General features: G+C 35.6%; 1 protein-coding gene across 1 annotated transcript; it reads left to right on the forward strand.

Annotated features, from left to right (window-relative positions):
• Window positions 1-11,701: 11,701 nt before the first annotated feature.
• LOC145108264 (putative serine/threonine-protein kinase PBL22) lies at window positions 11,702-15,053 on the forward strand. Its single transcript, XM_079045292.1, has 4 exons — window positions 11,702-12,896; window positions 13,919-14,084; window positions 14,171-14,305; window positions 14,378-15,053. The coding sequence occupies exons 1-4, from the start codon at window positions 11,985-11,987 to the stop codon at window positions 14,743-14,745; spliced, it is 1,581 nt and encodes a 526-aa protein (XP_078901418.1). The 5' UTR covers window positions 11,702-11,984; the 3' UTR covers window positions 14,746-15,053.
• The last annotated feature ends 1,363 nt before the right edge of the window (window positions 15,054-16,416 follow it).

A 16,416-nucleotide genomic window follows, 5' to 3' on the forward strand; every position in this document is an offset into this window, starting at 1 on the left:
TCCGGAAAATCCGGAAAATCTTCAATTATTAGCTTCATTCACGGACCGCCTTTGACAAAATTTCTCAAAAAAAGGGTAGAAATTGTCAATTTCAAAATTCTGCAGTGACCCGGTGCGCCCAAAACAGCCAAAATGCGAAATTATCCCCCATTTGCGAAACTGGGTAGAAAACGTCAATTTGCATTAACTGCAGGGGCCTGAAATGCATATTATTCAATTTCTCAGCAAAATCAGTCCATTTTCGAAATTGGGCAAAAACTCGCAAACTTTCGAAAGTGTAGGCCCAACTTTCGAAACTTCTTCCCTTTGTCTTTCAAAACTTTCGAAAATCATCCAAATTTCGAAATTGGGTAAAAGCTATCAAAATTTCGAAACAGCAGGGACCAAATGCGAAACTTCTGCCTTATTTCATCCAAACTTTCGAAAATCAGTCCAACTTTCGAAAGTGGGTAAAATGTGTCACACTCTCGAAGGTGTAAGGGCTAATTTCGAAATTTCTTCATTAGTCTTCAAATGTCAGAAATTTAAGTCCTTATTTCGAAATGGTTATAAACTGACAAACCATCGAAATTTTAAGGATTATTTTCGAAAATTTTCATTATCTTCTTAAATTCGCTTCATTGTACAGTTAACAAATACCCTTCATCCGTTGATATCCTTCCAATTGAGATCAATAATTTCGAAATCACAAAACAACCCTTCGAAATCAATATCGTCGAACATAATCCCAATCAACAAATTTCATCGACCTTTGAAATCAGATTACAAAAACCAAACCTTCTTTCTTTAGCCCCAAAATATCCCAGTTGTCTTCACAAGTTGACATTCCAAATCGAAACTCCAAAACAAGACCCATAGCGAACCATCAAGCCTTACAACGAAGGTTATCTTAAGTCCCTGTTCAACATTCCAACCGATTGACTAATACATCAAGATCGAATTCTTCAATCTTTAACCCACATCATCAAAATCGATCCAAACCTCACACATTGACCAATACAGGGACCTTTCGCCATCACGATTTCAAGTTTCGGTTAACACATGAAGTATAGTCGATCAAAATTAAAATCTCAGCTTTCATTCTCAATTAACTTCCCAAAAATCATTCGACAACTATAAACTCATCCAATTTCGAAATCGATTTTAAGAGGTGAATAAAAACCCATTTACTCTGTTCGACACCAAGAACTCTAAATCAAGCAAATATCGAAATTAAACCTCAAATCAAGTATGATTTCTACATACACAGCCCAAATACAACTTGTATCTTCCAATTTCTTCTACCAATTCATTGATTCATCCCCAGCAAATCAACTTTGACTTTTTGTGGATTTGACTTTTTGAAGTCAAGGGTTAACAAACACGAAATCGAAGATTCCTTCACCAAATCTCAGATCAAAACATGTTCAAACAACTGTTCTAAACCTTCTTCAAGAGTTCTTGACCAAGATTAACAAGATCAAAGAAACAATTGCCAATTTCTAAGCTTCATCATGAAAAATATTCGACTCATAATAACCAAATCAAATCTAATAGATTCACAAGATCAAAATCACGAATTATTGATGGATTATTAGGAAACAAGAAGCGAAAATAAAAATTCAACTGATGAACTCGCTTCGATCATAAGAACGTACCACCATAGAAGAAGACAACGAAGTTAAGCATTGAGTATCAGTGATATTGATTGAATTGAATTAACAATTCACTGGGCTCAAAACAATGATTATCTCGTATGAATTGGTTTATGGACTCAAGCAACAATATCAATGGGCTAAAATGTGGACATGAACAGTAATCGGTAGCTTGATACAATATCAATATGAATTTTGGGCTTATAATGGATCTAATATGACTTTGGGTTAATTCTTGATTCAAACAAACAATTGAAATTTGAGAATCATATCGAACAACAAATAGGATTGGATTGGGCTTGATCAATAGAAAAAATTATTGGATCACAACAAGTTGTTTTTAAAAAAAACATTGATCCAACGAATCAAAACGATCAAAAATCAAGAACGCAACGCACGAATCAACTAGATTAAGAGAGGACATAGAGAGAGACTCACCATAAATACTCCAATTGTGACAAATTTAGCCAAACCGAGAATCGTTTCTTCAAAAAATCGTGTTGATCTTCGAAAACCTACTCTGATACCAATTGTAGTGAATTATGAACATTGGTTTGGCATGCGGAATTAAAGAACACATAATGAACACGATGATTTGGGTGGTTAAGAGATGCATTCGATTATGTATGGTGTTACACAAAAAAGAATCTAGATCTAAATCTACATAATTAACAAACACGCGCTCAATGTTACATCTCTTAAGCACACCTCCATAAGTGGTATGAACCCACCTTATATAGAGGTGTTTACATGTATCTCTATCACTCTCTATCTCACAAGTCACAAGGCTAATGCACTACATGCAAGTGGGTCTACAAAAGACATCCCATTTACAAAGTCATACATGGATAACTTTGTACCCAACAGGATTCCTGAAGCTTCAAAGTATTCTGAAGATTCAATAGTAACTCAGGAAAATGATGATTCTTATTCAACCTCTAATTCTCCATGCCATGTCGACATTCATCCTGTTTTACAAGGTGATCAAGTGGAGGGGGAGCACTTGAATTCGAATACTAATGTTGAGGGGGAGCATAGAAATTCTAGTACTGATGTCGAGGGGGAGTGTCATATTTTGAATGCAACTGTCGAGGGGGAGCATCACCAGTCCAATCCTATTGTCGAGGGGGAGCAATATGGAATTATACCTAATAATTTGAACATACAAACTGATGTTTTTCATGATGTATCTGATAATGTGTCCAATGTAGGCGAAGGTTCAGAACCGGATGACATGTTCGAAGATGCACCTTTGGATTTCGATCCAGCCTACCCACTATCGGACAAATGGACAAGGAATCATCCTAAAGAACAAGTTTTGGGTGATCTTCATGATGGAGTTTTGACAAGAGCCCAACTTCGTGCTAAAAATGAGGTACTAAATGTGCATCAAGACTATTGCATGTTTAATGTTTTTATTTCAAGAAATAGAACTAGAAACAGTTAAGGTTGCATTGGATGATCCTGATTAGATTGTTGCAATGCAACGAATTAGCTGAATTCGAAAGAAACAAAGTTTGGCGTCTTGTTCCAAAACCAGATCATGTGTCAGTAATAGGCTTAAAATGGATTTTTAAAAATAAAAATGACAAATAAGGTAATGTGGTTTGAAACAAAGCTAGGCTAGTAGTTAAAGGATATTTGAAACAAGAAGGTATTGATTATGAAGAAACATTTTCCCCCGTCGCAAGACTCGAGGCTGTTCGAATATTTTTTGCTTATGCAGCACACAAGGACTTCGATGTTTATTAAATGGATGTCAAGTGCGCTTTTCTGAATGGTGTACTGCAAGAGATGTGTATGTTGAGCAACCACTAGGTTTTATTAATGATAAATTTCCTGATCATTGTTATATTCTCGATAAAGCTGTTAATGGGTTAAAACAAGCACCACAAGCGTGGTATGCAACTCTTACCAATTTTTTAAAGCAATCGAAATTTAAACAAGGATCAGTTGATCCCACTCTCTTTCGAAAGAAAGTTGGGAATCATCTAATGCTTGTTTAAGTATACGTCGATGACATTATTTTTCACTCTACTGACCCTGTATTGTCAAGTGAAATTGAGAATATGATGAAGAGTCAATTTGAGATGAGCATGATGGGGAAGATCAATAATTTTTTGGGATTAAACATTCGTCAAAGTAGAGAAGGAGTATTCATAAATCAAGAGAAATATTCTTGCAATCTGCTACAGAAGCTTGGAATGACGAATAGTTCCAAATTGCGAGTACCTATGGCTTTCGGCACACGTCTTTGGCCTTCGATGGACAACCCGGCTATCGATCTCACATTGTACAGGAGCATGATCGGTTTGTTACTATACTTAACTGCTAGTCGACCTGACATTATGTTTGATGTTTTCAATTGTGCTAGGTATAAGTCGAATCCCAAGGAACCTTATCTCACCGTTGTAAAGAATATATTTTGCTATCTCAAAGGGATAGTTTCGTTGGGTTTGTGGTAACCTTCGAATACTGATTTCTTCATTCAAGTATTTTCCGATGCAGACCTGGGTGGATGCCAACTCGACAGAAAAAGCACTACTGACGGATGTCAATTACTGGACAGGAAGCTTGTGAGCTGGCAATCGAACAAACAAACCTGTGGTTCGATTTTAACAGAAGAAGCATAATATGTTGTTGCTGCAGCTTGCACTTCTCAGATCATTTGGATTTAAAATCAGCTTCGTGATTACGCAATCAACATGAAGAAGATACCTTTGTATTGCGATTCACAAAGTGCAATTTGAATATGCCATAATCTGGTGCAACATTTGAAGACCAAGCATATCGCACTTCGATATCATTTCATCAAGGATCATGCAGAGAATGGGAACATAGAGGTTCATTTTGTAAAGACCACAAATCAACTTGCCGATATTTTTACTAAGCCTTTCGAGGAAAAGTCTTTTCTCAGGATCTTATATGACCTTGGAATGATTGATGCAGCTGCTGTTCCAAATGAATCTCCGTCGTGAAATATCAAGGAGTCGAAACTTCGCTAAATGAATCAGTAGTTACTGTTCATTATTCAGCGTTCGACATGCTTCGTTTTTGAGATCTACCTGAATGATTCAAAAAATCCTTCGTTGTCTGAGCTGATTTGATATATCGATGACTTATGTCTCAATATCGACGTTCTTCATTTCGTTGTCTGGTAACATTGTTTTGTTTTTCACTTTATTTTGTTTTTCTAAATCGAAAAGACCAAAAAGATTTTCTTTCTCATTTTCTCAAACAATCAAAAACCTAAAAAGATTTTTTCTTTTTTCTTTAAATTTCAAAAACAAAATTTTCAAAAAGATTTTCTAATTTTTGTTCTCTTAATTTCACAAGCAAAAAATCCAAAAATATTTTTTTTGTGTCGACATATTATGGTGGTCATTGCTTCGTTACTGGAAGGGACATGTATAATTTCGAAACTTTGCACTCATTAGGCGTCCCTAGAAGCATGTTGTTGTATGTCGACCACAGCATCATAGACTCAATGTGTTTCGAAGCCTTAATGGATACCGCACTATAAGTGGTCCTTCCCAATTAGGCTATATTCACATTAGTCGACGATCTACCTTTCTCTTCTCATCTTAAGTTAAGAGATTTTTGCTTGGTCCTTATCATTCGCAGAGGTACAACATGTTTCTTGACCAATCTTTTTCATCAACATAATTCTTCACGATTCACACCCTTCACTTGCATATCCTCCACATCTCTGGTAGAAACCAACCAAAATGTAGATATCGCACAAGTCTGTGTTCATGCTCTTGATTCATGAGTCTGTGATGATGTTGAAACTCAATATTCCAAACTCTTCAAGGAATTGACGGTGAACTTTGTTCAAGTTTTTCACGAAACATCTGTTTTTGTACCTTACTTCGATATTTTAAATCGTATGCCTTCGTTATGAGTGGTCTTGATAAAATGTTCTATACCCAAGACATTTTTGCCCAACAAGATCCCGCACTTTATTTTTCATCGAATATAATTTATGTATGAATATCACACTGAACCAGTGTCACTTCCAAATAAATACTATCTCTTTGCTTGTCCCTGACTACACTGGTCATACAAGACATTTTGATCATTGCATTCACACTTATGTTATGTTGTGATCATGAACAAAATTGAACCTACCTTTCGAATCTTATCTAAAAGATGCCCTTCGATATTCCTTTACGAATATTCGATTGTAGTTCATGGGATACCACACAAGCTGTTCGGCATCTCTCTTTATGTAGAACGAAGCGATTTTTGCCTGGGGACTTACTGCTTTTATGTCAATTCTTTAATTGACATCACCAAACCACATTTTTCCGTTGTTTTTTCTCATCTCATTGTTTGGCACACATTTGTACAAGAAATCCTTCAGTTCTTGAGTAATACCAACTCAAACCTAGATTTCAAAAGTCTGGCTTTGATTTCGTTTCTAATCCCAAAAGCAAATGACAAGAAGTATAAGCTCACGAAGAGACACTTCTCTCAAATCTTGAACATTTCCAATATTGGACCTTTCTATGACGTTACAAATGAATAGGCGGTTCATATTTTCAACGAGATGGGTCATCAACCCCCACTCACCAAGATCAGTCAGTTTTAGAAATCTTCTTTACCGTGTGTGTGGAACTTTCTGTTTGGGATATTTCTTTGATGCTTGACAGGTCGAAGTGTGGGTTTGGATAAAGGAAGACTTGAAATTTATGCTATGGTTGCTGGTCTGTATTATGATTTGACAGTTGATTATGCTACTCAACTATGGGAGGGGTTTGGTGTTAGTATCTCACACACAAATGTTTCTAATGGTGTTTCATGTGCTAGATATTGGAGTCTGATTCTGCAATATGTGTATGAGAAGGAAGGGATTATTGTACCTGCTGATGTTCCAAAGCAGAGTTTGGAATTTATCAACATCTGAAGACTGTTGAAGATGACTCGGAGGTTTTTCCCAATGTTGCAAGGATTCCAGATGCTAAGCTTCGCAAGGTTGATCCAACAAACCCTGTTCTTGTGGCTTACCTTCAAACCATCAATCCTACTGTCCAAACAGGCGTATTGTTCTCAAAAAGAATTGCAAGGACTTCTAAATGTGGCCAAAGTTCCAAGAAGTCTTCGAAGGTTGAAAAGCCTAAATTTGATCCTGAGACAATCGAAAAAGAGGTTACAAAGCCTGTTATAGATCCTGTTCAAGAACCTATTGTGCAGGATGTTCAAAATGAGGTGGTGCCATCGAAAACTGGAGTTTTAAAACATACGAAGAAGTTAGCCCATAGACCTCGTCATTCACCAGATCGGAGGCCTATTGTTGAAGATGTTCATGAAAAGACGATGACTTCACCAAAAAGGGTTTTTGTTTCAAAGTTCTAGAAGATTCGCAAACCACTGTTGAATCGAAAGGGGGTGTTGACTTGCGAAGTTCCGGCTCCAGTTTCACCTACCTCTAAGAAACGAAAAGCTGAAGCACTGGTGAAAAAGATAAAGAAGAAAGCAAAGGAACTGGAAGATCCTCTCGATGAGGTTGTGGTCGAGATCGAGTTCGAAGATGATGACTCTCCTGTTCGACATGCTGATTTTGGTTTCCCTTCACCGTAAAGGAACTCTCTAGTCAAGTCGACTTTCGAGCCGACTGACAGTCCCGGTGGCACTGTGAAAGCATCTAATGTGGACACAACCAGTAATTTGGGTGATTCTTTTCATTCATCCATCCCTGAGCAGACGATTTTCATACCACCCGAAGTTTCGATTGCCAAGTCCATTCCGGAGGAGGTGCGAACTTCATACATCACTGTGGAAATATCTAATATGGACAAATGCCAATATGGGTGATGGGATGTCGACTCACGAAGCCCAAGGTACTTTGAATATTTCTACTTCATATGTTCCTGTTTCCATTGTTATTTCTTCCACATTCGAAACAACCACTATTGATACTTCTACTTCCTTACCACCATATATTACACTTACACCCACTTCACCTATACCCACTTCGTTACCAGCTTATACTACTTCACCCACTTATCAACACATTCTCAATCAACCTATCACTTCGATTTTTCTTTCACAATCAACCAAGGTGCCAAGTCAACTCCTGAGGCTGATCAAGATGAGGATGAAGTTATGATTTCATTTGCTGACATACAGTTTGACTTTGAGGAAGAAAATATTCCAGATCACATGCTTATGTCTGGTAAGCAGTTCAAGATCCTCAATCAAAAGCTAAATTCTTTATTACTGCTTCAGGCTGATGCTGGAAGTCGGAACACTATGTCTGGGATTGAAGTTAACGTTTTTTTAAAAGCTCAAGAACATCGCTTAAAACAGTTATGGATCAGACTGAAACAAGGCATGAAGAGCATTTGAAGCGACATGTTGATGCTTTTCAACACGAGGTTATGTATTTGAGGGTTGTTGCTAAAGAACAACATATTCTCTTTGTCGAAGCAGTTAAGAAGGTGCAATAGAATGTCAATTTCAAAGTTGAGGAGCTTCGTATTGAGATGACTAAGGAGGTTGTTCAACTTGATCATAATTATTCCAATCTTCACACTAAGGTTGATATAATTGTTGATGCTGTTAAGAAGGTTGTTGAGTTCTCTAATTTTCTTCTCACCAAGGTTGATACAAAGTCAGAGACTGGTTCTAAAGTTTTTGCAACGCTGGAAGAGTTATTGGGGAGTTTGAAGGAATCTTTGTCAAAGATTGAGGTTTCTCCCACTTCTTCAATTTCTCAGGAGTCTCTTTCGAAGCTATTTTCTTCCTTCGAAACCAGTATTAAGGCTGAAGTTGCTCCTTTATTACGATTGGTGAATTTGATGCCAACCGATGCCCCGCCTGTGTCTCGTGTGTTGCAAGGGGAGAAAGGGGAGTTGGCATGGGCTCTTCAAAAGTGGCTGGTACTGGTTCGTCAAAAGATGTTGATGGTGGAAAATTTATTGGGAAAGTAATCAGTACATAATTTCCAACTTTGTTTCCTACGTCGTTGTCAACAACCTCAACAACCATGACTTCAAGACCTTTAACCAAGGGCATTGTCATTGGTTCATCTGTTGGGGGTTCGAGTTCAAAAACACAAATTTTGAAAGAACACAAAGGAGATAAAGGAAAGGGTATTGAACCTTCTAAAGAAGAAAAGAAGAAAGCTCAAGAGGCTGAAATTGAAAGGCAAAGGCAAATCCACAACATTATTTGTCAAAGGCAAAATGATCCTCCAGGGCTTGAGAAAGGTGATCCAACAAAGCCTTTTTTATGAAACTATTTCAGATATAGTTTTCAATGGCATACTGCATGATTTCAAGAAAGTTCCTTAAAAGAGCTATGATACCGAAAATACTGATTTCAATCAGTTGGATTTTCCTATCAATGAGATGATGTTTATCTCAGCTTAGTATCAAATTATTGATAAATCCAAAGACAAGGAGGAATACAAAAGGTTGAAGTTAAGATTTCATGTTGTACTTGAAAAAATAGAAGAAAACATTTGGTCTTTAGTGAAGATAGTGAAAGTTCTCAACATTTCGAAAGATGTTTTGTTCGAAGGGTTGTTGCAGAACTATCGATTTTATGTGGTCAGAGCCAACAACGACCTCATCAATGTTGCAAGGATTTTACGTACTTTGGATGTTTCAAAGCTTCATGTTAATAACAAGGAAGACTTCTTGATTGAATTTGCACATCTCAAATTGTTTATAGACAATTATTATAATTGTCTAGCCTTGACCGATGTGGAGTTGGCTTTGGCAATGGGTCGTCAAGTGAAAGTACCTCAATCAATGTTAAAGGGTCAAGTAAGTTTAAATAATTTAGATGATGGGGACATTGTTTTGAAGCCGTTGGGAGTGGTGTTTGTTGGGAAGAACAAGAATAAAAAGATAACGAAGATTCTTTTTCAAGTATGTAATGTTGACAAGTATACGAATTCCCAATATATAAATCTTCTGGTTCGTATGAGCAATTGTATGAAGAATAATCCAGGAGATATTACTGAAGTTCAAAAGAATAGTGCATGGTATACTGAGGTTCGTAGGAAACTTCATCAAGCTACAAAGTTGTTAATGACTTAACTTCAACACTGCTCACAAAGGGGGGGGGGGATGTTGGGTTCGAATAGTAGTTGTGAGGTGTCGAAGTCATTTGTAGCTTGATAGGATTCGAAGTCTGTATGCTAGATTCGAATATATGTATTTCGTAAGGGTAGCTTAGATTCGAAGCTTTCATGTTTACACCCTTATGTACTTTTTGCTTACTTCTGTCATTCCTATAAATAGGGATAGGTGCTAGAGATAGAGTAACTTTTGGAACGTCGTCTTCTTACTCTAAAAACACTCTTGTATCTTTCAGAAGTATAATTAAGTCGTCCAGATTATATTTACAACTTGTGTTCTAGATTCAATTCAAACTCTGATTTCATTTTATTTACTCGATTATAACGAACTACATTGCCGCTACTCATTTTGCTCATGTTGTTGTTAATGATTCCCTACTCCAAAATAATCACACAAATATGGTGAGAGAAACCTTAATGGCATCAAAAGAGTAGAAGGAGAAAAGAGAAACCTATGGTGACTGAAACTGTTGAATGAACAGATGAACAAAGCAGATGAAATACAAAGCTTCAGTGGAGCCCTAATCATAACTAATAAATTTGCCGACAGAAAACCAACTCTTCTTTCTCTCAATTCAAAATCATTGCCTTTGTCCCTTGTTCTTCTTTGAATCGCGGCTATGTGTGTGGGGATTCTACTCTTCAACTTTCAGAGTGTGTTTTGTGTTTTTAATTTCAGTGTGTGTTTATGGTTGGGGAAGAAGCGGGGGTGGGTGTGTTTGAGAGAGAGAGAGAGAGAGAGAGAGAGAGAGAGAGGTGGGCCTTAATGTTTTTAATTAATAAAATTTTAAATTAAATAGAAAAAACATTAAAAATTAGATCGTAAGGGCAATTTAGTATTTTTAGTTTTTTTTTTGTTTTTTGTTTTTTGATTTTTTTTTTGGGGGGGGGGGGGGGTTGGGGGAGGGGGGAAATCACAAACAAAGATGGTCAAATGGACCGTCAATTCAAAAAGGTTACGGTTTTGACTAAAACCTGAAAATAATGCATACAGAATAACCATTTTTACAATTTTGTCAATTTGGTTTTAGACTAAAAGGTTGGAGTTGGTGTGTGTTGGGCAAGACATCTGAAATTTGAGCGTATTTTAGTCTAAATGACTTATTCCAATGTTGTTCCATGTTTTTTAGTTTGACTAAAATTTGGTAAGTTAGTCCCATTTGATCCGGTCATTGTTCTATGTTGTGCTAGTTTTGTCATTGTCAAACGCTACTTCAAATGACTTTGTTTTGCTATGTTTTGTCGAGTTCCATATACCAAACACTATATAAGAAAACAATTTTCAACTTTGCTCATTATTTCTTCGACACCTAATAAAACTCATAGACAAATAATTTGAAATGTGGATGTTATGTACGAGGGATTTTTTTTTTTAACACCAAAATTTATTAAAAAAGTGACCGGGCCACAAAAAGTACAAGATACAAAAGAAAGCAAACATAAAGAGAAAACAAGTTTAAAAGGATAGAAATTCGACCAACTTAATGTATGGTTACTTTTAGTAACTTCACATGACAATACAAATATATTAGTAAAGTCCATAGAAAAATTAAAGTATTCTATGTATTAAATGTGATGTATAAAGAGGTTTTATTTGATAAATAAGGTACAACCAACAAACTATTATATTATAATTGTTACAATATGAGTCTAATACAATCATTTTTCATTTTAAATTAACATAATGATATGAATGTAGATGGTTGTAATACATAGTCAAACAAAAATTTATATTTTGTTTTCTTTAAATTAGAAGCTACATTAATCTTCTATTTTATTGAAGACTAAAATTTTAATGAATATCATAAGTCAAACAACTATATATCGAAAACAAAGATCACTTTAAATAATCTTTTTTAAAAGAGAGGTAGACAAAACCAGACGATATCCATCTCATCATTCATGTGGCTTGTCCAGTATGATCATTGAATGAACCAACCATCCCAGGATATTTTATTGGGGATATGAGACATTTTCATACCATATTCTAGTTTAATGATCCTTATTTAGATCTGCAAGCTGGCAAAGGTTCATAAACCACATTCTAGTTGTATAATCCGTATTCTGCATGATGTGAACTGGTTATTTTATAATAAACCACCAATTATGCACCGGAGAGGGAGAGAGAGAGTTGACTTACTCCTTAAGTTGTATGTATTGCTATGCAACAACATATAAAATATCATCTCTTTCAAGCACTTCATCTTTGATTCTTTTACAGTCTTAGTATAGTTTCTTTTTCTTCATCGATTATCAAGATGATGTCAGTGGAAAAACAGTTTGTACACCTCAAAATACAACTAGCTGATATAATATCGGCAACCAACAATTTTTCCGAAGAAAATTGTATCGGGAAAGGTGGATTTGGAAACGTGTACAAAGGAGATCTCGTCCACTCGAAGGGGAAAACAAAGGTTGCTGTAAAACGTTTAGTAAGTGAATTTGGACAAGGAAATTCTGAGTTTTGGAAGGAGGTCATTATGCTCTCCGTTTACAGGCATGATAACATCATTACCCTCTTAGGTTTTTGTGATGAGATGAGTGAGAAGATCCTTGTGTATGATTATGTGTCTAACAAAAGTCTCGATTTGCATCTCGACAACAAGGATCTAAACTGGGTTCAACGACTTACAATATGCATTGGGGCAGCTCGTGGACTGGCATACCTTCACAATCCTGCTAACACCCATCAAAGAGTATTGCACCGTGATATAAAAAGTTCCAACGTCTTATTAGATGAAAATTGGAATGCAAAGATCGCTGATTTTGGCTTATCAAAATTTGGTCCTGCTAACCAGCAGTACACGTTCATTGTCTCCAATAATGTTGTAGGCACGATAGGGTATTGTGATCCGTTGTATTTAGAGTCGGGTTTACTAACAAAGGAGTCAGATGTTTACTCTTTTGGTGTAGTGTTGTTTGAAGTTTTATGTGGGAGGTTGTGTATCGGGAAGTACGATAACTCTCACACTTTTACTCAGTTGGTACGAAAACATTACAAAGAGGACAACATGTATGGAATTATTTTCAGTCATATAAAAGATGAAATACATCCTAACTCTTTGAAAGCGTTTACAACAATAGCTTATCAATGTTTGAAGCGGGACCACAAAAGACGTCCATTAATGACGGAGATCGCAACACAACTTGAAACTGCACTTAATTATCAAGTAAGTTGTTTATTCATTTGATAGATTCATTTTTTATGATTATATTACTTAATTTTTTTCTATAAGCTTTAAGCGAAAGAGGGGAATATAACGCTAAAACATCTTGAAAAAGTGGTAATAATGTAATATATAGTTAACATAACAAATAGAAAAACTAAATATAACAAATTGAAATGCCACATAGTTGGCCTTGAGGTATAACATGCATTTGTGTCGGAATAATTGATCTTTTTCATTTGCTTGTTTTATGAAATTGAATACAAAATTATGTGGAAAGGGGAAGAATCAGTCTATCATCATTATACTGTAAAACTCCTGAGAAAATTTAACAAGCAAATTTACTATCAAATACTCATGAAATTCATATCAATTTTACAATGAAAAATCAAGCCTCTTGACATCAAAATTGAAACTCTATTATGCAATCCTAAATTTAAATCTATCGACCGAACCATTTTATATTTAATAAATAAAATTAATTCGTAACATAAAAGAGATCCAGTTAAAATAAAACATAACCGTTAGATAAACAGTACTTCAACCCGGTTTTTAGTAAACCCTACCCATTCAATTCAAATCATAAATAGGCAAAAAGCAATTCATAGTTGACCAACCCTTTTCAGATTCAATCCGAGTCATTTAACAAAAAGCGGTTCATAGTTGACCAACCCTTTTCAACAAATTGCAGTCCAACAGATTCCACCAACCAGGTCAACCCAGGTTTTAAAAGATTGCTTTTTATTTGATTATAACTCTTTAAACCTCTTTTTTTGCGCTTTTGCCCTAGTCTAGTTCCATACTAAACATGGTGCTTTTTTGTATTTACGTATCTCGCGGTTAAAAAAAAAAAAAGATCGACATCTCAACTCAAACCCAAAAACCTTGAACTTCACAAAAGTCAAGTCAAACTCTTGACTCGAGAAGGTCCATTAAACGACACCATAACCCAAATAATTGTTTTTGGGTTCAAGATATCTTTGAAAAGTACATATAAATTTACATCTACTGATTTGTTTCTTCAGGGACCTGAGGTCAGAAGTGGAGATGTACCTAAACCAATTCCCCTTCAGGAGGGAAAAGAATTCAATTTCACCATAAAAAGTGGAGTCAGCACAAATGACACTGTTAGTGTAAATTATGATGGCTTTATAAACGATGTCGAACCTGGCGATATTGTACTGGTTGATGGTATGCATTTCTAAAAGAGAAACAAGTTACCAATTAGTAAAACATTATGTAGTTATTATTGTTTAAAGCTACTATTTTTCGTGTAGGAGGGATGATGTCATTGGCTGTTAAATCTAAGACCAAAAGTTTAGTAAAATGTGAAGTAATTGATGGTGGAGAACTGAAATCCAGGAGCAATCTCACTGTGCGTAGAAAAAGTGCTTCTTTGCCTTCAATAACAGGTTTACTTGCATCTGGTTTTACAATTATTCTTTATGTACTGTAAACACTGATCATTCATCTGATTATACTAGGTCTCAAATCAAATAAATCAACTGGAAACTATAATCAGATTGAGGAAAAGAAAATTCCAAATACGCCCCATTCAACTGAGAGCTTAAATCAACTAAAAGAGAATTTGCAGATGATAGAGCCAAAGGAATCGAAGGCAGGAAAGTCAGTTGACGACGTGGAGAAGCTAAAATCTACTTTACAAAATATGTATGCCGAGTTGGATAATGAGAGAGAGGCTTCGGCAACGGCCGCCAGTGAGGCATTGTCGATGATCCTCCGGCTTCAAGAGGAGAAGGCAAAAATGCAAATGGAGGCCTTACAGTATAAAAAAATGATGGAAGAACAATCTGAAATACGATCAAGAAGCTTTGCAACAAATCAAGAATAGGAAAAAATTTACGAAAATCAAAGGTATGATAATATAGCAACGAGTATATTATAATAATCCATAAGTTTTATAAAAAAAAAAAAAAAAAGAAAGAAAGAGATGGTGCAATCACATGTGGAAGCTATCGAATTCACCATTCCTACTCTAGGTTGAGTGTGTGACTCTTTTTTTAATGAAGGTTGTTGCCGATTTCTTTTATGTATCTTTATTTAAATGAAGTAGGTGGATGGTAGCTGTCTAGTTTTAAATGTATGTTCCTTTTGTATTAAAATATTACCGAATGAAAAGTAGTAGATACTTCCTCTCAACGTTTTTGGCATTTGTTCTTTCTCATCCCTTGCACACTACGAAAACAAGAAGAACTCCATCTTCTTTTCATTTTTTCTGCATAAAGTAAAGTGATCAAATGTAACACTAGTCAAAATAGGTCAATAATAATCACATGTGATTATGTCAATCATGTAATGTGATTTAATTAAACTAGTAATGTGATAAACTTACTATGTAGTTCATGATAAATTATAATACAAATATGAACTTTCTTTATGATACAACTCAAAGTATATGTCCATACAATTCCAAAAATATAGAGAACGTCTGAATCTGACTTCGCGTGAAGAAGTTATGATAAACCGAACACTATAAATCTCTATAATAACAGGAATTTAAAATAGACTTATAATTAGCTATTGAAGTCTAAAAGAGAGTTGTAGTACTCGTAAATACCTACGCGTGGATCTAAAGAATGTAAAAAACGGAGTTCGTATGCAAAAATTACGACCTTCCGAAGATACGGATGTCAGAAACCCTAATCCGACTGAACTCACGACATGAGCATAGAAACTTACGACGTGAGGAGTCAAATTGCCACATTTCGGACCTAGAAGATGCGTGACGAGGCTACGAAGGGATAAGCTCTAAGCTCACGACGTAAACAATGATATTTCACGACTTGAGGAGTCATATGGCCACCTTCGGAAGCTAGAAGACGGATGGCAAGTCTACGAAGAGATAAGTTCCAAACTCACGACGTGAACAATGAGTTTCTCACGTCGCGAGGGCCAAAAATCTTCCTATAAATAGCAAGTCCGGCCTTCTCTTTCCTTACACCTGAATTTCTTCTCTCTCTCTCTCTCTCATTTGCTGAACCCCTCTTGCATCTCGAGCCCGACGACCTCGTACCGCTGACCGTTTCTACTTAGATTACATAAAATCACGCTATTAAGGTGAGTTTCACGGCCCCACTTTTAATCTTTTCGGGGGAAAACGCATGCTAAATATTGAATACAAGTTAATACTATATTTATATGATAGTATGTTCGTTAATCGGGATATAATTATTTTGAATATATACAACTATTATCAACTTGTTAGCATGTTATTGTTATAGTAGTATACTAATGTAGATCTTGAGTTATAATTAGGATTCTATATATATTTCGTGTGCGATATAGTTCCAGAGTTATACTCGGAAGTTCTATATGTTAATTGATATGTACGTTGTTATTATTGGTTTTATGTCAAGATAAAACTAGGAACGTTATATGTTGTTATTATTGGTTTTATGTCAAGATAAAACTAGGAACGTTATATGTTGTTATTATTGGTTTTATGTTAAGATAAAACCTGGTTTTAATTCTAATTATAGTTGTTGTACTGCCTATGTATTAT

The sequence above is a fragment of the Lactuca virosa genome, chromosome 4 (assembly GCF_052849685.1).
Source record: "Lactuca virosa cultivar CGN04683 chromosome 4, Lactuca_virosa_CGN04683_v6, whole genome shotgun sequence".
Lineage (NCBI taxonomy): Eukaryota > Viridiplantae > Streptophyta > Magnoliopsida > Asterales > Asteraceae > Lactuca > Lactuca virosa.